The following is a 24,266-nucleotide window of genomic DNA, read 5'->3' as shown; positions in this document are numbered from 1 at the left end:
ATGAAATGAAGACTACAAAAACAGTTTACATTAAATTCATTGGCAAAACATCACACTCTAGCAATCCAGACAAAGAGACTGCATGGAAAGGTCATGGTGTAGTTTTTACAACTATTTATCTTTCAAAAACAGGGACGTGAGTTCAAGTCTGACTTCAGGTGTTAACAGCTGTCAGCAAGGTATTCATCCACAATGTGCTGCACTCGACCCAACAAACAGGTACCCGTAAAGAATTTGTTCATTGAAAGCATTAGCACCCATTGCAGTTCAGCCAGGGTAATAATATAATAAACTGTAACGCACATTAGATTATATAACATCTACATGTACACAGGCCTATAGTATTATAAACATGAACAAGATCTAACCTTTCCATGAAGCTGGTCTGTATATCCAGGTTACCATGATTGCACACTATACATTCAATCCTGCGGAGGTAGTATTGGAGACTGGCTGACTCGTAGCGTACTAAGAGGATCAGATACATAACCTACAAACAAGATAGAAACAAAAGATACAGTACATTCAATCCTGCGGAGGTATTATTGGTGACTGGCTCATTCGAAAGGTACTACGAGGATCAGATATATAACCTTATAAGACAGATATCATAATGCAAAAGATACATAACCTTCAAACAAACATAATACAACATTTACAAAAAGTCAATTTAAAAGTGACTTTAACTCATGCTCAAGGGAAAATGCTAGTAAACCGTTAGATTCAACTAAATTTTTTAAATATGTGGAATAATAACCCAACTTTCCATTTTATAGACTGGCAATGGCATCGCTAAATGCCATCTTGTTTTTTTTGTAGCGCTACAAAATATCAATACAAGATTGGGCATCCTGCCTTTTAATTGTTACATTATAACCTTTTACCCCCTTTTTATTTGTCTGGTGCTAAGACAATTGGTGCACACAGTGGTGGCACTTAGTGGACAACATAATTCCTCTACCTGTTTTTAAATTTCATGAAAGTAATAGTCTCACTTCAGACCTTGATACAAAACCAAACATAAATCATGTATTCCAATTACTCACCATTCTTGTCTGTCGCAGGGAAGACACTACTACCGTTCTTTTCTCCACTGTGGTAAAAGAAAAAAATATATACACATATCATTGGAGTGAGTGAATAACTTCTACTTTGATTTTATAGGGACAGTCCAAAAATTGTAGTTCTTCTTTTGCTTGAAAGAGTTCTCTAAAGGAATTGCACATATTTCAGACAATATGGGTTGTCATCTTAGCCATAATTCTGAAATACATCTCTTAGGGCCTTTGAGATAATATACTTGCAGTGAAACTGAAATAAAACTGTAGTTCAATCAGGGACATATCTGTATAACATGGTGCTAAAAGATAACCTATTTACTTGAATGCTAAAGCCACACCAATGGAACTGATACTATCCGACATGTGGTATGTCTTTGGAAAGAATGTGATACATTTTGTCAGTCTGGTGATTGTTTTGCCTATGTGACCGCACCATAACCAGTTGCCCACTGGAACCAGGGAAGCATTTCATCAACATATATGTCCAACAAGTTGTCAGATCTTCCAACTATCCTTTATTTTGATTGGATAAGAAGCATGGTAACTGTCGGATAAAACAGGACTATGTCAGATAAAAACATCTGACAAGTCCTTACATGAAACGGTCCCCTGTTGCACCACAAATTGTCATCTCAGTTAGGCAACAATTTGTGGAGGATGGGACACCAAAAATTGTCGACCCATTTCACTAAACACTTAACAAACAAAATAGTTCATGTAGAGTTGCAAATGCAATTAGACAATTTGGCTATTAGACAAATTGGTCATTAGACCAAATGAGAATTAGACTAAGTATATATTAGACCAATTGCAAATTAGACCAAATTATTGGTAGACCAAATGGGTTAAGCCCATGTGTTATTAGAAAAACAGAGAATCAGTCCAACTGTTGTTAGACCAAGTGGGTAAAACAATTTGTAGTGCGACATCACCAGTAGCCAATGGAATGACTGAGCTATTCCTACCTGAGCGACTTTGCACACATTTCCCACTGTGTTCTGAGAGCAGTAACGTTGCCAGCAGGTAGTTCTCCTGGCTCAAGATCACTGGGCGAGGGCTCCAATCCCCTGTATCCCATTTCAAGACCATCTTCACTGTCATCCAGTGGAGTAGCCTGGAGGAAGAGAGGAGATGATGTGGAAGATAAGAAATAAAGGCATCTACAATATACATTTTGTATGAAATATCTAAATTGATTAAACATCAAAGGTACCAATGGAAAATGAGGGGCCTGTTATATGTAAAAGATAGTTGACAAGGTGTGCATTTCATAATACATGTGCCACAAGCATTTAAATTGAGAGACATTTTCCTTGCAGGTCGACTACTTTTTCCGAGATAGCAAGTGCCAAGAGTAATGACGAATAAAATGCATGAATAAGAATAAGAATTGATCAAGAGAAATGTAAGTGAGATCCCATAAAAACTGTAGGGTTTGTAAGAGAAACATAGTGTCGAGTACACCGGTCGACTAATCTCTCAGGATTGACGCCAAGGGGTGGCATCAAATTAAGAGAGCAAGTTGTACACATGTATTATGAAAACGCTCAAATCATAGGTCAATTACGGTTTTGTTAAGACCCAAATCAATTTGTGTGTTATAATATACACGCATCACAATTGTTCATTATCATAAGAAGCTGCAAGTGAAAACTAAACAAGTAGCTAAATATTAAATAAATTGAATAAAAATATAAATAACTGAACAATGAATGTCAAGTACAGGTAAAAGTATTAGGATTAATAAGTAGAACTACAAGTGAGATTTCATAAACACTGCAGCATTTGAATGAGGTTTGTAATCACTTTGAAAGAGAAACACTAAAATGCATGCTGTTGAGTACACAGTGGTCTATCATCCTATCTGGTTTAACGTGAAGGAGTGAAGGCACATGTGTTAACAAATGGACAAATCACAGGTCTATTTCAGCCTTGGTAAAACCTTAACAAAACAACTGATTCCAACTTGAAATAAGCTAATTGTTAATGGATCAAGTGTCACTGATGTTAATGGTTGTCAAACAAAAAACCTTGTAGATGAAACATGAACAGACAACGATGGATGATACCAAAATAGCTTTTGGATAAAGTGCGATGATAACATCTTAATTCAAGTGTAACATAAGTCTTACTAAATTACACACCATGCCGGTCAGTGTTATCATGTGTGGTAAAAAAAATCAGGCCTTGAATTCCATGTCTTCGTACTTTATCATCAAATCAGGTCAAGCTGTATTTCCAGCTCTCATCACAATTATCATATCATTTTGTTGAATAAAAAGTAAACAACTTAGGTAGATTGGTGATTAGTACAGTTAAGAACAATAGAGGGCAGCATGCCACAAGTTACCCATTCTGCATCCAACATGCTGAGCACACCAGACAATGATTTGCTTACGGCCAGGTACTCTTGACGACACTCATCCAACATCGGGATGATCTGGGCAAATGTCGGTCTTTCCTGCAGCAACGATAAAAACAGTAAAACAGACTATACAGTGCATACCGCAAAAAATATTGAGAATTATCAATGATTTATCATATTTTAATCACAAATACAAAAGACAAATGACCTATCATGGTCAAGCTTAGAGTCTCCTCTTCCAGCTAGTGTAACTTAGATGATTCCTCATCCATGGATGAGTGAGTAAAGGATACCAAAATTCACTAGGCTTGTGGTATCTGAATTTTAAAAAGAAATCACACATTTAAAATTTCAAAAATCTGCTCTTTAATTTGATATCTCATTTACAGAGAATGACCAGGAGATAACAAAGTTCTGTTTCTTGAAATAATGCTTGAATGCCTTACCTCAGGAATTGGACTCCACATCATCTGTAGTATATTAACAATGGACTTTGGTATAGAGATGGCTATGGGCGGTCTGGTGCTCCTATACGCCATCTCAGCAGCAGCTGCTGCCGGCTTGAGATGAGCGAAGGGTAATTCTCCGGAGAGAAGCTCCCAGATACAGAGGGCGTAACTGAAGATGTCAGCCTTGATGCTGTACTTGGTGTTCTGAGAGAACACTTCTGGTGCCATCCAGCGAAGATTCTATAATACGAATGATAACATTTTTAAATGGTTAATAATCTAAACATAATTTTGGGAATACTTAATCTCAGCATTATGGCTGATCATTTTGAGCTTTATTATATTCTTAACCTGTCAGAAAACCAAATGAAGTTTCCTTTATAAAGGGGAAGTTCACCCTGCAGATGGGGTGTTCTAATAAAAGAAAAAAAAAAAAAATTGATTATTGTACTCATCATGTTCAGCTCAAATTCATCATTTACTGAAAATTCCATTAAAATACTGAATAAAACGCAAAAAAAAAAGATCTGTGCAAAGACATCAAATATTTTATTGCTAAAAAAATGAAAGATGCTAAAACTAGCTTTGTAAGTCTTCAAATTTCCAACATCTGTTTTTTTTAATGTTATGTCCATGCATGAAGAACAATTATTTAATCTACAGAAAATAAGGAACAAAATAAAACAAATTTAGCTGGATCTAAATCTGACTTCCCCTTTTGATTTTTGCACAATATCTCAATCAATATCATGATCTGGCTGACATGACAGTTTGGAAGAATGCAGCCAAAATGGCATACCGGTACTATAATTAAATATTATTTTAAAAGAATGACTGTGAATAAGAAGCTTACTCCTGGTTGCTTAGTCATGTTGTCTTCATGCATAGACTTCACAAATCTAGATTCACCAAAATCAGCTACCACAGCATGTCCAAACTCATCCAGAAGAATATTGTGACTGGGTTGAAAAACAAAATCAAAACGACATCATATATACATAATGTCAAATTATTGCATGATAAGAATGCCCAATTATCATATAATTGGTTGGAAAAGTAGAATCACAAATCAAGCATTGATCAAAATGCGTAATGTTTGTCAAGATAATAATCATCAAGATAAACAAAATTATTGATATCATTTGCCGATACCGAGAAAGAGGGGAACACTTTTTGGTCAGATTGATTCTGACATACCACTTTCATGGAATGAATGGAAACATTAAAGTTATAAATTCCTTTTCAAGAATGAAGATATTATATCCAGAACAAAATCAGGCAAGAGGTCTATTTTTCCTTCTTGTGAGTTGGTTGGTAGGTTCTCAAATCGGTCATAGCTTAATTTGCTTCAGTAAAACTGAACTATTGTAAACATTCAAAATGCCAAATTAATTAACATTTCAGGCAACACCTCATTCAAGGAATAAATGTGACAATGGCTCCCATGTCATAGACAAGAAATTTGTGAGTTTCATAATACATAAAATGCAAGTTGCTGCCTTATCATGACATCGCTCCTTCACGTTAATATTAAAAGATTTGTCAACCACATATGTTCAACACCATGAATTAATCAACATTTTTCTATATCATGTGATTACAAACCTCATTTAAACATTCTGGGACCACACCTCCGGGACTACTGATAAATTCATATTCCTCCCTGCACTTGGGATTAATCACTCATTTATTACAATACTTAATTAAGTGTTCAATTTCTACAATATAGCAGAGCTGCAAACCTAAACAAGGACATTTCAGTATTTTTACAGCTGAAAATCAGTATTTTGTTGCGGAAATCAGTATTTTCAAAGAAATACCATAGGACAACATATAAAACTGAAACTTTGGAAATCAGTATTTTGTATGAAACCATCAGTATTCTCATTTTTCAGTACTAAATACGGAAAATCCACACTACTTGGCAGCTTGACTATAGCGAAAATCAAGTTCGTTGACCCATAATGAATGTTGGTGACACTTGTATTATGAAATGTATGAATTGAATCATGACCAACCTGTTAAGATCTCTGTGTATAATAGGCTGTGGTAGATTGTGAAGGTAGTCCATGCCATGGGCCACATCAACAGCTATCAATAGCTTGGATTGGAGATCAATAGTTCTAGGAAAACAACACAACATATACAAAATCCCTTTTAAACGGTGGGAACACCAATTCATAATTGCACTTCAGCAGCAGCAGCAGCTGTTCTTGCCATTGCTGTTGTTGTAGCAGAAGCAGCAGAAGAAGCAGTAACAGAAGTTACAATATCATAATCATCAAAATTGTCATCTATATTTTCATCACAATCCTTATTACCATTGTCACTGGATATATTATCATTATTGTTATCATCACTATCTAGGTCAAATCAAAATATTACATGAATTAAACATCACACCTACCTCTTTTGTACATGAAGTAATGAGAACAGAGATCCTCCGGCCACATACTGTGTGACTATTGCAAAATGCTGGTAATAAGAAAATGAATAATGTTAAAATACATGAATGTTGACAATGTTGACAATATGCACTGTAATGTATAGAACATTGCCAATACAGATAATATTTTAGAAAATGTTTGCTTTGAGTGAGCTATAGCAAAGGTCTACAAAGAATGGACACATCTAAACTAGACCGAACTTATCACCATATTGATAAATAAACAAATGAATAAATAAAGGAATGAATGAATGAATGAAGGAATAAATAAGTAAATAAATAAATAAATATATTAAATAAATAAATAAATGATTACATAAAAAATAATTATAAATATATATAAATAAATAAACTTTAATATAAATAAACAAATAAATGAGCAGACAGAAATAAACAAATCATACTTACACTTGGGTCCTCAATACAGGCTCCAACAAACCTGATGACATAAGGGCTGTCTAATCTACAAAGAATAGACACCTCTCGACAGAACATATCAACATCTGACTTGGCACTGAAAGCACTAGAACGATATCTGGGAATAAAGTATCATGAGAATTGATTAACCCATAGAGATGAACAAATTTTTAAGGATTTTGATTAATCTTCTTTCAGTCCTCAAACTGGCAACAATAATAAGTTTATACCCATATTAATAAAATCAACACAAGTCAAAATAAATAATTGCAAAAATTTGTATGAAAGAGTTGTCAATTTGCATTTTAGAGAATAATTGATGTGTTTTCATTTTGTTGCCAATATAGAGAGCATAGTGATTTACCTTTTTATTGCAACAATTTTTCCTCTGCAGTAGCCTTTATATACATTCCCAAATGATCCTAGGAAAAAAAGGAATAAAAAATGATTATTTATGTTTTATTTACAACAAGTGGAATGCCTCTGGCCGTCTCACCTGCATCGCGCAGTTCAATATAGCAGCAGTGCTGACTTTGAAAACTACTCTAACTCACACAAGATGTTCAGTGATACATGGTTACTCTTATGTCCACTTTTTATGAACTAGACCCATAAACTTACAGAGATATGACGGTTATTCAACAAAAAACCCCAACATGGCCAAAGTTCATTGACCTTACATGACCTTTGACCTTGATCATGTGACCTGAAACTCGCACAGGATGTTCAGTTGTATTTGATTACTCTGATGTACAAGTTTCATGAATCAGATCCATAAACTTTCAAAGTTATGATGGTAATTCAACAGATACACCTAATTCAGCCAAAGTTCATTGACCTTTGACCTTGGTCATGTGACCTGAAATGTGCACAGGATGTTCAGTGATACTTGATCACTCTAATGTCCAAGTTGAACGAAATAGACCAATAAACTTTCAAAGTTATGATGGTAATTCAACAGATACCCCCGATTCGGCCAAAGTTCATTGACCCTAAATGACCTTTGACCTTGATCATGAGACCTGAAACTTGCACAAAATGTTCAGTGATGCTTGATTACTATTATGTCTAAGTTTCATGAATCAGATCCATAAACTTTCAAAGTTATGATGGGAATTCAACAGATACCCCCAATTTGGCCAAAGTTCATTGACCCTAAATGACCTTTGACCTGGGTCATGTGACGTGAAACTCATGCAGAATATTCAGTGATACTTGATTAACCTTATGTCCAAGTTTCATGAACTAGGTCCATATATTTTCTAAGTTATGATGACATTTCAAAAACTTAACCTCAGGTTAAGATTTTGATGTTGATTCCTCCAACATGGTCTAAGTTCATTGACCCTAAATGACCTTTGACCTTGGTCATGTGACATGAAACTCTAATAGGATGTTCAGTAATACTTGATTAACCTTATGGCCAAGTTTCATGAACTAGGTCCATATACTTTCTAAGTTATGATGTCATTTCAAAAACTTAACCTCAGGTTAAGATTTGATGTTGACGCCGCCGCCGCCGCCGTCGGAAAAGCGGCGCCTATAGTCTCACTCTGCTTCGCAGGTGAGACAAAAATGGATTTCATATGGCAGGATTTATTAAGATGACCAAGAGAAACATGCAATATTGATGGGTGGTCCCCTAGGAAATTCTGAAATACACACACAGAGACCAGTTTATTGAAAGGTAGATGATAATGATATTAACACAGAGCCTGGAGCATTATCTAGTCTATTCTGAATTGACCATTATTTTTCTTAATTATCTTTGTATGTTTACATTTTGTCTTTTTACTATTAACCTGTATTCTGTACAAAAATAAAAAGAAATATTAATGATAGAAATAATTAGGGAGACAAAATCCAAATAATTTGGTTATGTTGACAGGCACCACAACCATATAAAGATGCGTAGGATGCAGCTTTTGTCTTTTCCTTTTTACGTGTCTGATGCTGTCACACAAAACGTCAGGATTCGGTGAGGACACCGGACAATTGTCAAAGAAAATAAAACAAAAGACAGGAGTATATATGCGGTGGCTGTGCATAGTCTTCCCAATAAGACATTGTGCTGACGTTTCACAGAACAGTACAGATTGCTAATAGCAAAGACGAAAGCTGCAACCTTCGCCTAGGTTATAGGCTACAGTAGAGGGAACTAGACCTATAGGTAAGCCAAGAATCAGCTGGAAAGTGGATGTAAAAAAATAAACGCTGCAGTGCGTATAAAAAATGGAAACAAAATGGCCGATCTTACCACTCCCAATCGTCTCAAGGAATTCAATCTCATTTATATCCAGGTGAAAGTTCTTAGGTAGAGAGGCTCTTAGTTGTAACACATTTATTTTCTCTGCATAGAAAAAAATATGAATGCATTGTCACATACATAAATATATCCATTCTGTTCAATGCAGTTCAATTTATTTCAACTTTAGAAAAATAATTACAAATCAATGTCATACCATGTACAATAATAATGATAATAGTGGCAGGATCACAACACGTGTAACATGAGGCTTCTACAAAATGAACCTAGAGATAAGGTATGATACATCTAATAAAATGTGATTATTATATTACATAAAAGACTGTTATTATTATTGTTATAAGGATGCTTGTAATACCTTTTGTAATACACCGCAGCTTGCCTAATGGAGAGGGGACAGAGACATAAGAGCCATCTAGAAATCAATGAAATAAAATAATACCTGTAATACAAGCGATCTCTTTTGCCCATATTCTGAAGTAAGGTTTTATTTAGACCTTGGTCTAACTCTGTGCTAATATTATAGCGAGCCAAAAATTCATAAATCATGTTTACATTGTATATTTCTTTTGTTTACTACTTTGTTTCCTTTTTCTTTCATAATGAAGAAAAATACTTCAGTTATCATTCCCAAACAATTATAAACAATTTGGGTGTCATATGAGTTAATAAATTGAATGTGTACTGTGAGGAATTTGACCCCAATTGGCTGTCCATAGTTCAACCGCAACTTTAAACCAGGGTTTAAATCAAGCCCGAGTTCAGAATACGGGCCTTTGAAAATAAAGCAATTCATAAAACATGTAGCAAATAAAAATAAAAACAATAAATAAGCTGATTGACAATTTAACACAAATGAACCCAAAACAATAATACTTTTGCGACACAGGAGAAATAATGGAAATAAAAGCTACAAACTCCAAGGGGGGATTTATCCTCAAGGAAAAATTCAAAATGATATACTAATTAGATTTCCCTCTATCTCAATACACAATGATACATCATAATTGGACTGAGAAACAGAAAATGCTTTGTCCATTGCGGGTAAGACCTGGAAACAAATATTTCAGCCCGAATTCACACAAATGATTTTGAATCCATGGGGCTATCAAATTCAGACCACAAAATTCAACATTTTCCAAAATGAAATTTCAAGTGATTCTCAGCACTGTTGCATATTGTGGTAACATGTGAGGGGAAGAAAAGTGCATTGACCTCTACCTGGTTGTGAATAGTCTCCACATGCAGACTCGTCTTGGGGTCTTTTGTGATGCTTCAGTAATGTCACAATGGCATCATGACCTGTAGGTACATACAAACAGAGCAAATTTAATAGAGAAAGGTATACAGCTCCACCCATATAAAACGGTGTAAGGAAGCTAAATGTCAAGATTAATAATAATAATAATGTTAACACCAAGAAGCTGCTGTTTTTAAAAATATAGCCATAAATACATCAAAATAATGTCTCACATTACTGTACATCGGATCCTGGCATATTCGGATACAATGTTTCACTTTCTTTACTCCCTGGGAAGCATTCCAAGAGTTTCCAAACTCAATTGTTCATACTACACACGGCTGTTGCAACCTACCTGCTACCTTCGTACATCTGGGTGAGGAATGTCAAAGTGTGAAATAACACCTTGTCAAAGAACACTAGGACATGGTGGGATTCAAACGAATAACCCCTAATTACAAAGCGAAAGTCAGAACCACTCCAACATGATGCTTCCATATAATAGGTAAAATCACTTCTGATAAAAATAAGCTACATGTATCAAGGAGCTTTCAAAAACATAACAAAAAGAAAGCTGTCACAGTTTTTACCCAGATTTCAAGGTTTGTGTATTCTGTCACCATATTCAATCTTCGAGACGTGGGGCAGATGACCATTCTGAGTATAATACAGCTGTACGAGGATGTACCAAATGCCTTTGAGAGGCAAGTTCAGTCTATGATACACTTGTGAGTAAAATAAAAGCTATTCTCAGAGATGAACTAAACACTGTTATAACTCAGAATGTTGGAGAAAATTTGAAAGAGTCTTGACTTTGAGATATCTTCAACAGATTAGTGAAATGACAAGGTGGAAAAGGAAATTGCAAGCATGAGAAAACAAGATGAAGCTGAAGAATATTTGAGGTGGCATTGCCTTATCTTTCATGGCCTTCATAAAAATGATAATGAGAATACATCAATAATTGTGAAAAAGGTCTGCGAGAAAAAAGCTTAGCATCAAGCTTCAAAATCAAATGCCACCATTGATACGACAAGTCTTCTTGGCAGGAAAGGGGAAAGTCATGTGGTATTATTACACAATTCACCAATTATGACCCCAGAATATTTGAAAGATAGATTTTAGATCTCTACCATATTCTCTGTCATATCTGTCAAATACGCTTTCATTACCAAAATATCTTTTTGTAAAAGAATTGTGTACAGAGCTCACTGATACATGTACCTGCTGATTTATGTCAACTACCTACTTTAACTTCACAGCTCACCTACATGATCTAAACACAGTATATTACTATTATGTTATACCACAATGTGTGTCTGTCTCTTGTTTTGTTTTCATCTGGCTATTTTCCTTTGATTTTGTAATTTGTACATTTAATTCTATATAATCTGTTTGGTTATAACCAATTGTTAACATTGTCCTTGCGAACCTGGGCCCATGGAAGACCAGCAGTAAAAGTCCTAGCTGCTGCTGAAAATAGGCTCTCAGCTGTAATTTAAATTATTTGTATAACATTTAACTTGTAACTTTACATGATTCTTTATCATATGGAAAATAAAAACAAGAGCTTTTGATCTCTGAAAAGAGGACATTCGTGCTGAAGGTCAAATCTAACGAAAGTTTAATAAGACATCAATTAAGCCTGTTTCTATTGTGACGTCACAAGTAGGCTGTGCAAATATCAGTCAATATTTGTACATTAAATATTTTATCATTTAATGTAACATACATCAAAGGAATACCTCTCTGGTAGGCCCAGACCAAGCAGGTCTGTTCCTGGTCTTTCTCAGAGTCCCCATTCTGTTCTGATGCCACTAGATTCAGATCTGCACCTTGGTCTAATAGAAGCTGGACTAACTGGTAGTGCCCATGGTAACAAGCACTGTGTAGAGCTTCAAAGAAGGAAAGGAGTAAAGGTAATTACTTGCATGAAATCTGGCCTGATATGAACAAATGTAATAATGAAAGCTTCATGTGTTTAATGTTATATTCTCATTCATTATTTTCTCCCTATTGCGGGATGATTCATATTCAAGGTTTCATACCGAAGAAAAATGGCATAATTCTTTCTTATTACATTTAAAACATTTTAATTCTCTAGTTATTCATTCTTTATGTATAAAAAAGGGAAAAATACACAGACTTGGGGCTATCTATACCCTAAATACAATCACTGGTATACTTTTAAAATATGGTGATTTGCCCTGAAACTAAGCACCTTAAAGCAGTCAAATTTGTGAATAATAGCATCATTACTTCATGCAATATAAATCAAAGCTATAATTCTTTTGTAGGACCAGATAAAGCAGAACTGGGTCTGGCCTTTCTCAGAGCCAGATTTTGTCAACACCTTTTTTTTTAAATAAAACAAAATTATATTTTTTTTATTTCACCTTCCACTTTTCATTTATCTTGAGTATGCAAGAGCACTTTAGAAATAAACTTATTATCACAATTATATGAATTTTTATCACTATCATTATAAAAAAAATTATTGATTACCTGTATGACCATCTCTGCCCTGTACGTTCACATTGACACCTTCTTGACTTAGTAGATATGTCACAAGCTCTAGGTTCTTACCATATGTACAGGCACTTTCAAAAGAAATCAATACAGAAAAAAGTGTAATAATAAACAGGTAGTAACATAGTTTGTATTAAACCATGCATAGGTGGCGATCAGAAGGGGAGTATCCTCCACCCCCCCCCCACCACCAATTTTCTCAAAGCTAACTTTTTCTAAGAATTCTGAATAGATTTTGCATGTGCCCACCTGTCCCAAAGGTAAAAGTGATGTAAATAGACTATTCATGTTCTTTAATACTGGTGGGGCAAATGCTTCATTTCCGCTCAATAAACAAAGACATACATTTATGATGTCTACCCATAAATCATTGCCCTGTAATAAACAAGTTATGAGCCATTATGTAAATAATGGTTTTGACGTGCGGAGGTAATTCACATGGTGTGATATGGTTTTGTCACAAAACCCCCTCCCCTCTGAACCATGTATTCAAAACATCATTTCCAATCTTGAATTTTACTAGCTTTCCACTAAAACTACAATAAAGTATTATGGTAATGCTACTTGGCACTTTATGTGAGTGCCATGTTATATTATCCTATTTCCTTTAAAAGCCTAAAATTACCAATTCAAACTGTATAAGCTCTCAAGTCATCTTCAAAATACACAAACGATTAATTATTTGATTTTAATCATTTTAAAATAATTCATTGTCCCTTGCAGATAGAGAATATAAGTCAGTCAAGCCAATTTTGAGGATTTTTCTCGAATTGATGACATAAGTACCTGTGTAGGGGAGTTTCACTGAATATATTCTCCACAAGTAGACTGGTAGTTCCCGTCTTTGTGATGAGTGACTTGACTATATCCAGTCTCCCTGTGTAACATGCTCTGTGAAGAAAAGATCAGAATGGTCTTCTTCAATACGTACAATAAAATGTGCATCTTCATACCTGTGTGATGCACATCATATCTCTTCAAATGATTCAAATGTCAATTAAGTGGGATGAAGATTCTCATTCAAAGTGGTTATACAATTCTGAGACAAAGTTCTTTCAACTGAAAGAATACATGTATCTTATATAACAGATATTCATATGCCTTATATTTTGAAAAGTCACATTGCCATGCCATAATCCAAATATCTGAAGATTTCAGCATATTATTGGCAACTCCTCTTTGTTCAATTTCAACTGAAGTCAACTTCAGAAAGCAGAACTGTGGGCTAGGTATAACAAATCTTGTACATTATACTGCATCAATCAACAGTTTTGTGCAAAGCTTGCCATTGCATGAAGTCTTAAATCATGTAGTCCAGTCTGTTAGCGTAAAAAATGCCCTACTTGTGGACACGGTGGACAAAAGCATGATTTTTTTCTCCAGTTTGTTTATATATAAGAATTAAAAATGGGGTATGCTCCAAAAAATCTGGCTGCAGGAACAGTGAAAAAGTGGGTGAAAATGTCAGAATTTATGAGTTTAGATTGGTCTGATATATAGACTAGCGCTAGTGCAAAACTCAATAGCAATGTATTATTTTGCATTGGTTTAGTTCTTGGACATCTTCACCTCAAGACCAATATATGTGCCGAATTTCATGAGAATCGGATGAAAACAGAGGAAGTAGTTCTAACTGCAAGATTTTTACCTTATTTTTGCCATGATACACTGTTACCATGGCAATGCAATTTCCAACACATGCACAAAAAATGTGTGTTGCACATCTTTACCCCAAGACCAAAATATGTACATACACACCAACATTCAACCCCCTCCATCATCACCCTTTGGCTTGTTTAGCATCTGCATTCAGATATTTGTTGCATTGAGATGTGAGGACAAACAGAACATCTGTTCAAAAGGTGTCTGAATTCAAGAACTAAACCAATGCAAAATAATGCATTGCTATTGAGTTTTGCACTAACGCTAGTCTATATATCAGACCAATCTAAACTCATAAATTCTGACATTTTCACCCATTTTTTCACTGTTCCTGATTCTTGTTCAGATTTTATGGAGCATACCCCATTTTTAATTCTTGTACATAAACAAAGGTCTGGAGAAAAAATCATGCTTTTGTCCACCGTGTCCACATAATTTTGCTAACAGACCAGGCCCCTGGGGCCCGTTGCAGAAAGAGTTGCAATCAATCGCAACTCAAAAAATCATGCGCAACTTGGTTTTCAACCAATCAACAGCGCGCATTTTTGACTTGCATTTGATTTTGTGACTTGCATTTAAACGCAACTCTTTCTGCAACGGGCCCCAGACTAATGAGACACTTTTGCAATGCCTAGAACTACAATATTAAGGTACTTAAAACAAATGGCACTCACAGATGTAGTGGTGTATCGCCGTATATATTAACTTCATGTGCTTTGGTCCCTAGGTTAGGCTGAAGGAGATAATCTACGGTGGTCAGGTGACCAGCTCGGCAGCTGAAATGAAGCGGCATATGCTGCTCATTGTCCTGGGCATTCACTACATTGTGAAAACATTTGAAAGCAAACATATGTACAGGGTCCAGTAAAGACTTGTTATCATAATAAATGCACAATTTATATAACAAATGCATTAAAGCTAAATGATAGTAGTTGCAGTAAAACACTAATTTCGTGAGAAAGTCTGTAAAACCAAGGTTAAGTATGACTGTATCATTGTGGATCTAGATCTGGTACAGTTACATAAAATGAACTTTGTGAAATCATAAAATCTAAGCTGAAAAACGATCACACTGAAGATCGCCAACACAGATAGGCACACATGGGACAGTGTATTATTATTATTGCTGGAATAAAGACTTGACGGAAGTGACCGAATCCGCGCTTATTTCTCAGCAATTACACAATTTCTTCCAGAATCCTTTGGCACATATTTTTTATTCATACAAACAGACAATTAGGTGGTCATTATATTAGATTCTGTAAAAAGTCATTTTGAGATCTTCACCAGAACTGGAATTTATCTTTAATACCCAATTACATGAAAGGACTTCAGTAGCTTTTAACTGTTATTGTTATTTCGTTCTTTCAACTAGTTTTATGAAACAGACCCCTGGTCCTTGGATTTTAACCTACAGGAAGAAAAAAAAGGCAATGTTCATTACAATTAATCTAAGAATTGAGTGTATGCTGTAGGATTTTGAAATCACCAAAAATAAAAAACAATTACATTTTTCTGTAAGACAAATTGTTCTCACCAAGAACAAAAATCACTGTTGAAATTTAAGGGTCTAATGTTTTGCTGACGACACATTGCAGCCAGAGAAATCCAGGAAAATTGCTCTTCCTATGTATCATCATATATCGACAGAAGGCTTGTTAATGACAGCTTAAAAATGCAAAAGGTTTCAATCAATTGTAAATATCAAACGTATATATCAATCTTGACTCCATCTTACCATCAGCTTTGTTATTACGACGACCTTTGACCAGAAGCTCTGTGATACTCTGATGACCTTTGACACAGGTCAAGTGAAGAGGCACATCACCCACCTCACCAGTAAGGTTGATATCAGCTCCATGATTAATAAGACATTTCACAACCTATGAGAAAGGATAATTGACAGTAGGGAATTAATTGTTTCTTGTCACCTCTAATACACACTTCAAAATATTTGCTTGATTAATAATGTGAAAGTTGATAAGAAAATTGTTATTTGTAAATATTATATAGATTTCCTCTTATCTTTCCTTTCAATCAAATTACTAAAAACATTGTGCGAAGTTCTTAGAAGAAATTTTTAATAATTCCTATGGGAAATTTAAACAGTATAATTTCCAATGTTTAATTTACATAGATATTAATATCAGGTCAGATCTAGCACATTGACATTAATAAAATGATTATACATGACAAGTATTTTATGAATCTGATGAAATAGCTTCCCTAGCTATCGAATCTATTAACCCATAGAATACAAAGTATCTTCTTCAGAGTGTTATATTGAAAATTGGTGCATAACAAATATAGTGAGAAAACTAACCTTTTCATGACCAAAGTAGCATGCTATATGCAATGGTGTGAACTTAACAGTATCTCGAGCATGGATGTTAGATCCACACTTTATCAAATGCTCAACAATCTGTCAAAAAAAATAAATGATTTCATTCACTGATTTCAAATAAACTGAAGAAAAAAAAGGAGAAAGAGAGATGAGAGCACAAACAAATCAGACAAATAAGGAAGAAATAAGAGGGGAAATACCAAAATAGATAGATTACAGTATGCTTCATAACATTCCTCGATATCGACAAAGATCAATTGTTCATACAAATTTACACTCAAGTCACAATTTATCATTTCCAGTGAGGGGAGGGGGGCAAATAGTGTCAAAATTTTAATCAAATCTGAAAAACGAGAGAGCAAAGCGACCAAGCTTTACATCTGGGCACTATTATTTCTGACATGAAATTTAAGTATTTTATGCACCCTTTTGGTGAATTCCACAAAATTTTCAGGTGAAAATGTTATTTTTCTAAAGTTCTGGGGAGGCATCTGCCCATCATCCCTCCCCCCATAAAACAAATTCACTTTTGGGAACAAAACGCAAAACTAGATCTGTTCAAATATCAAGTCCTTTTCGGATCATTGAGTATGTGATGGGATTAAGAGTCATACTATGTACCTCTTCATTTCCATTCAAGCTTGCAATGTGAAGAGGAGTAACTGAACTGTATCCAATAACTGCTGGGTCTGCTTCCTCTAATAACAAGTCCTTTACCAAGTCTACATCACCCTGTGGGCAAGAAAAGGGAGGAAGAGAGAAAGACAGATAGAGAGAGAGAGTGTAGGTAAGAGGTAGAGAGAGAGAGAAATAAAGAAAGAGAAAGAGAGTGAAAGAGTAAGACAAAAGAGAAAATAGGGAGAGAGTGGGTAAGACAACAAGAGAAAGAACATGAAGAGTGGGTGAGACAGAGAGAGCAAGAAAGAAAAAAAGAGAGAGAAAGTATAGGACGAAAGAGAGCGAGAAAGAGCAAATAGGAAGAGAGAATGAGTAAGACAGAGAAAGACGGAAAATGAGCAGGGAGAGAGGGCAGGTAAGAGGGTGAGAAGACAGGAAAAAAGAGCAGGGAAAGAAAGGGTGGGTAAGATGGATAGCAAGAAAGAAAGAAGAGAAAAAGCATGAAAGAGAGTTAGAGGGGAAGAGAAGGCGGGTAAGGAGATGGAGAACAAGAAAATAAAGAGAAAGAGAGCATGTGATGATAGTGTTGGAAAAGGGAGAGAAAAAAGAATGAGAGAGCAAGGTCAAATGTGATCGGAGATATCATGGAATGCAGAGCAAAAAATTAAAGCCTACAAAAACAGGTTCTCATCCAAATTTTTAATAAATAACAGCAAAAATAATAATTCATGATAGTATATTTGATTTTGAAAAATAATACAAAAAATACTAATGATTACAATGATAAAGAAATGATAATGATGATAATTTCATGGATTTTGAGAAATAAGTTTGCTATCCATACACAAATTTCATCTCAAATTGGTAGTATGCTATCCATATGTACAAATTTCATCTCAACCTTTTAAATCTGTATGATCACATAGTTCCTACATGTCTTTGACTCTTACAAAATTACATTTTTTTTCTCAATAAACTTAGCGAGACCTCAGAATCCATACCTGATAGCAAGCTAGATGTAACGGTGAGAAACCATTCCTACTCAAACTACCGATTCTTGTTCCAGCACGGATTAAGAATTTCACAAACGGCTTTGACCCTGTAAGAAAACATTGAGAAATTAAAGCAATTGTAGAACAAAACCCAAATAATCTAACAAAATAGTTGTTAAATCCTGTCTAGAGTTTTGCTTCAGTACCCAACCCAAGCCATATGAAAACCCTAAAAGCTAAAAAAAAAAGGTTTATGATGAGTATTTAGCTTTTAAAAAAAAATCAGATTAGCTGATTCTAAAAAAATAGACTTTACTGTGCCTCTCACTGGCCAAAACTCTGTGTCAACAAGGGTTGTCATTACATGAAGGTTTACACACGTATACAATAATCTATTTTTTTAATATCTAGATTACATATTTCAGTTTTTTTTAATTTGCAAAGAAAAATGACACTATAATATCTAGACTTTATAAGAGCTCTTTTGTTGGGGGGGGGTGGGTGTTGATTTTTTCGTTCGGCTCTTTCACTTTATGTCAGGAAATCTATTACACACAATGCAGATAGAGATGGAAAGATATGAGAGATTCTCACACCTAATGAGATTTGATATGACTGTCTCTACTAACCAACCATAGACAAAACAAGACTGGTATACAATCTCAAGGGTATCCTTACCTGTGGAGATACAGCTGAGATGTAAAAGAGTGAGTCCATTCTCTGTTTTACTTATCATACATCTTTCATCAGCTAGTTCCAGTACCCTGTCTGTATCTCCAGCACTGCAATATAAATATATATATAAGGAAGCATGTTGGATATGAATTTTGAAACCATCAGGATTACACTGTGTGTTACTGAAAGGGGATTACAAGGCTCTGTCTTGCAAAGAGATACGATTGATCCCATCAACTATGGAAAGCCATCAACGTCAACATCTAAAATGCATGTTTGTTCAAAATATTTTCTAGGTATGATGTAAAGTCATACATTTTCTTAAAAATTCAGTGTGCTTTTCTTCGCTTACCAAAGACATGGTGCAAATTTCCTGGAGGAAAAAAATATGACACCGTTGGAGTTCCATATAGTTTAGGTTGATCAGATCAATTGTAACTCTTTGAAAGACAGGGCCCAGATTAATGAGGATTTGACAAAAATCGATCAGAGAATTACAGTTACAAAATTACAATTTTTTGCAATTGCTCATCAGACATCACTAGATTGAAAATTCAAAAATTTAATTAAAAAAAAAGATTGATGATGAGCAGTAGTTTTATTGCAGAACTGATCTCAACTCTAAATGGCCAAATTTCACAAAAGTGGTTTTGAATAGATGATCTGAAACAATGATTTAAGCACATTACATTACACTTCATTCAGCACCTATATTGGTCACATGGTGCTATAGTTTGAGTCCACTCCTAACAAACAAATCAGATCAATCAATCTAATTTTTTAAAAATACATTTTGAATTGCATCATAAATTGCTTTACAACATCCCAAAAATTAAGTATGCAATTTAACTTTCAAAACAAGTATCACTTTCTCTTGAAAGATCTGTCACAATAATTAAATCTTAAAATCATGAATAATTACTTTTATTACTGTCTATTAAAAGCTATATCTTACCAGCACGCCTCTTGAATGCCTGAAAATTGCTCTCTGTCTTTAGGATTTAAATCATCTTTTATACGAGATTCCAGCACAGCGTAGCTCTCACTTATCTTCTTATGCCATTCCTCTGAAAACAGTAAACAAAAGAAATGAGAGTATAATTGTAAATGTTCCATCTCAAAATTCAATTCAGTTCAATTTGTTTTATTAATCATGTTGGGTGGTGTATCATATTGCTGTTCTTAAAATTTATGCATTGCAACTAGTCTACTGCAATATATAGGGTGCCGGGTGTAAGGAAACTCAACTTTCATGATTGTTTGTAAGAAAAATGTGTATAGTAATAATTATCATCAAAAGTCAAAACTAATATTATCTGAAAGATTTACTTCATTAACATTACCTGAATTTCAAAGATTTCTATGATCAAGCATCACTTTGCACCAATGTTCTTTAAAAAAAAGAAAAAAGTGGTGCAAAGTGGCAGCTGATTTACTTTCACTGCACTTTAACCAGGCAAATTTGAATTGTGTGCAATAGAAAAATTGAATTACATGTATGCATTCGTTCTGTCACTGTCAAGGGAGGCAGCGTAGCTCAGTCGGTTAGAGCGCATGTTTCAGATTAAGATCATAGATCTCAACGTGAGGAGTTCTAGTCCCGCTCATGCCGAAACGCGTCTAACAAAAAAAAATGATGCTATAGCATTGTGTGTAAGCGTGCCTCACCACTGTATTTAGTGCAGGTGTGAATTCAGTTGGAAAACACTCTGTCCATCAGGAAGGACGCAAATGTTGGTCCAGTATATAGGAGAGTCACAACCTATGCACATTAATTTAAAGCCACTATTCGTCAAAGAGTAGGGTGTTCACCTGGTGCATTGCACCTGCCGGTCCCGTAAAAATTCAGTTCAAGTCAATCTTGACGTTCATATGCCATAATAATCAAAATAATGAGTGCGGGCATTACCTGAGAGACAAGAGTTATCTTCAGTAAAGTGTTCAAACTGAATTTACCTAATATACTCATGCAAAAATTTTATCCTACTGCACTGGGAATGGTATCAACATTCTCAGTACATTTTTCTCTCTACACACACATATTCCATTGTGATTATTACCATAAGGATAAAGAGAATTTGTAAAAATCTGCTTTGCAGTGTATCCCCCTCTATGGGTTAACTGTTTAACTCTGGTTGTTTCTCTTTAGCATATTTTACTAACCTGCACAAGAAGAAGTTGGACGTGACTTGTAAGCACCCATGGCATCATGGGAAGTGTACTCCAGTAGATGTTATCATCACCGTGAATAGCAGCACTTGAAATGTAATAAACAGATGTTTCTTTCTTAATGTTTTCAATCTGTATGCAACAATACAAATGAGAGATATCCTTGTTTGTGAATATAGGATCTACATGTACAAACACAAAAAACCATTGTACAAGACTATGCCTCAGACATATAATTTACGAGGAAGACTTCCATTATGTCCACTCAAAATTGGAAAAAAAAATACGGAAGTTTATCAAGTCATATCTACCTCAGAGAGTTAAGAAAGAAGAGTGCATCAGTTTATTTAGTCAGAAAAAAAAATCCCCTATAACCTTGGAGACTAGACTAGTCGTAACATCAGATTATAATGACAATGAAACCCACAGCTTTCAGGAATATCTGCTAGCTCTGTAAGGCAATGCCCCGTTCTGCAACCAGAGGTTCGAATCTCAGGCCAACCAGAAGTGGAAAAAAAATGATAAAAACATAGGGGCCTAGGGGGTTTTGTTGTAGATTTTTTTTTTATTATTGGAGGGGATGAAAGTCTTTCCAATTTACTACAATGATGCATCCTTGACCTTGTACGCAATCATTTATGCTACACTACTGTCATCTTGCAAATCGCAGTGTGTGATTCACCGAGTGGTAACATGAAGAATATAAAGAGCAAAAAAACTGATGCACACCACGATTGAAAGCTTATTTGTCAGAGCTAACGCCAGCAACGGAAGGACTAGATCCTCTCCTGCCATCAGCCCAGTCAATTACAGAGTCACTTTTAATTTCAGTCATCATTATTCACTTTTAGTCTTTCAATAATCTTAAAGACTAGCTTGAGAGAAGAGACCGAGCCGACAGCCGAGGCTTTTCTTCTTTTTATTGGAAGTGGAAACAGTAGGCCTAAAGCCGATTTTAATAAAATAATTAATATTAGGCCTAAACATTTGAAGTAAGAAGGTAGGCCTACCCCCGGGGGGGGGGGGGCACTCAGTATATAACGCATAGTGGGTATGTGCCGCGGAGGGGACCCCCATTTTTACACTCAAATTTCCGTTCCAAGGCATAGCATTTTTGCCTTGTTGAGAAAAAGAACAAAGAAAGCCGCTCCAAGGCATAGCATTTTCTTCTTATCGAGAAAAAAGAAGAGAGAAATCCGCTCCAAAGCTTCGCATATTTTTCGTTACGCCGCTCCGATCGCGTTGAATGAGCTGCAATTTTGGTGAAAAGCGGCCGCAGAGCTCGCCGGCGGAGGCCGCGCTAGCTGCATCATGCACGCATGACCGTTCCGTAGGGATGCATACGCGCTCACACGCTGGCGATCCGTTCCAAGGACCCCCGTTTTCACAAACATTTGTCGTTCCGAAGCCCGTTCCAAGGACCCTCCTTTTTACAATAAGCCCGCTCCAAGGCCCCCGTTTTTTGTCTCGCCCGCGGCACACCCCCACCACTTTTTTGGTCGAGTGCCCCCCCCGGGGGCCTACCATCATGGCGGCGGCGGCGGCCACGGCACTGTACGAAAAATGGAGAAGTAGACATGTGTGACCACAGCCAGGGACTTCATCCAACTAAAATACTCTGTCTATTCTAGTTAGTAGTATCAGACACAGCACCAGCCCAGCCTGGGCCGGGTCCCGATCCCACCCCCTCCGCCGCCCCCGCCAGCCGGCGGCCGACACTCATGAGTACGGTAGGCTTGCAGCAGTGACCCAGCGCCAGTCTGTCACAGAGCGACGCTCCATGTCCAATTTCCAAGCACAGGTACTCTCAATCAGAAACTCAAAATTTCGATACTGAGCATTCACTCTTCTTTTCAATCATACTACTCGCCCTCCAATAAATTATATCATAAAATATACATCACAATTCCTTTAGTTTCATTGCAAATATGAGGGATGAACTTGAACTCAGATTCTTACCTCAGAAACAGAAGAGTCGATTACCAAATGATAATTAACTGTACAAATTATAATTGAAAAAAATTTAACAACAAACGAAACTCCCATATCCAGCTTGGTTATCACGCATTTATGAAAAGGTAAGAAAAAAGAAAAGGAAAAAAAAACATCAATTTTCATATCCTACTCTACTGTGAAAACACAAAGATTTTTTCAATGTTCATTTCTACCCTGAAATAACCCCACCAAAACAAAATTATTGCTTTATAATGTGCATGGATAAAGATACAAGGATAAATCATGCTGGTCAGGCTTTGTTTTTATTTCATTTTTTATATTTGTCATTTAGTTTAATCATTATTTTCAGGTTTCTAGATAACTTCACATCCCTAGCTATGCTAGTCTACATGAAGGTTTTGGTTTCATTCTTAAGTTTTGCGTGTGGGAATTCTTTGAGTCAAGGTTTTTTTTTTATAAACGAACTATACAAGGCATGCAATACACCTTTTTAATCACAATGGCAAAAGATGATTTTCACCAGTACATCTAGTATCTTCCGATAGAGAAGTGCCACCTCCAAGGCCTGATAAATTGCCCTATAACTTAATTGATAATATAATAGTGCCCATTTCATCTGATTTGTGCTTACAGTTTCCACTTTGAGGTACTAGATGTTGGCTGCATTATTTTTATATGTAGGCCTATACCCCCTCTTAACTCAGTGTCCATTTTATTTTATCTCGACCATCTCTATATTAAGACCCCTCAAGTTCTAGTCAGGGGCCACAAAACGACAGGGCGCTGGGTGGGCTTCAGCCCCCCCCCCTTTTTTTTCCAAAACCAAGCCTGTACAAAAACTTAAAAATGACCACATAGCTGAATGTTTTTTTTTTGTGGCCCCTAGCTGCTTATAGGTTACGAATCGGGTGCTGGAGCCAAAGAACAGTGTTATTGTGTTGATAACTCATTTTCAGTTTTAAAACTGAAAATGAGTTATCCATCAGTTTTTAATTGATTTTATACAGAAAATAACTACTATACAGTACACCCTTCACCTTCATCTGTCCAAAAAAGAAAATGCCCTTATTTTTTGCC

The 24,266-nt window shown here is 35.6% G+C and overlaps 1 protein-coding gene across 1 annotated transcript; it reads right to left on the bottom strand.

The window, feature by feature from the left end:
* Positions 1-388: 388 nt before the first annotated feature.
* LOC121428473 (serine/threonine-protein kinase TNNI3K-like) lies at positions 389-21,786 on the bottom strand. The gene is made up of 24 exons (XM_041625101.1): positions 21,228-21,786; positions 20,020-20,131; positions 19,068-19,171; positions 18,399-18,496; positions 17,401-17,511; positions 16,759-16,857; positions 16,174-16,318; positions 15,110-15,254; positions 13,560-13,664; positions 12,750-12,844; positions 11,990-12,139; positions 10,226-10,306; positions 9,363-9,419; positions 8,996-9,088; positions 7,103-7,160; positions 6,730-6,856; positions 6,283-6,350; positions 5,894-5,998; positions 4,729-4,834; positions 3,873-4,115; positions 3,412-3,522; positions 2,027-2,175; positions 1,047-1,093; positions 389-490 (listed from the first exon to the last, which is right to left on the bottom strand). Exons 1-24 carry the CDS (start codon positions 21,265-21,267, stop codon positions 423-425), a joined length of 2,517 nt encoding a protein of 838 aa, XP_041481035.1. The 5' UTR covers positions 21,268-21,786; the 3' UTR covers positions 389-422.
* Between the last annotated feature and the right edge of the window lie 2,480 nt (positions 21,787-24,266).

Source organism: Lytechinus variegatus, chromosome 15, assembly GCF_018143015.1.
Source record: "Lytechinus variegatus isolate NC3 chromosome 15, Lvar_3.0, whole genome shotgun sequence".
Classification (NCBI taxonomy): domain Eukaryota; kingdom Metazoa; phylum Echinodermata; class Echinoidea; order Temnopleuroida; family Toxopneustidae; genus Lytechinus; species Lytechinus variegatus.
Note: the sequence above shows the minus strand (reverse complement) of the source record. Positions and strands in the feature narration are given on the sequence as shown.

Coding starts and splice junctions, on each gene's coding strand:
- LOC121428473 (XM_041625101.1), bottom strand. CDS start 21,267: ATGGGTGCTTACAAGTCACGTCCAACTTCTTCTTGTGCAG. Junction 16,319..16,758: donor GCTACTTTGGTCATGAAAAG/GTTAGTTTTCTC, acceptor CCTTTCTCATAG/GTTGTGAAATGTCTTATTAA. Junction 6,857..7,102: donor AAAATTGTTGCAATAAAAAG/GTAAATCACTAT, acceptor CTTTATTCCCAG/ATATCGTTCTAGTGCTTTCA.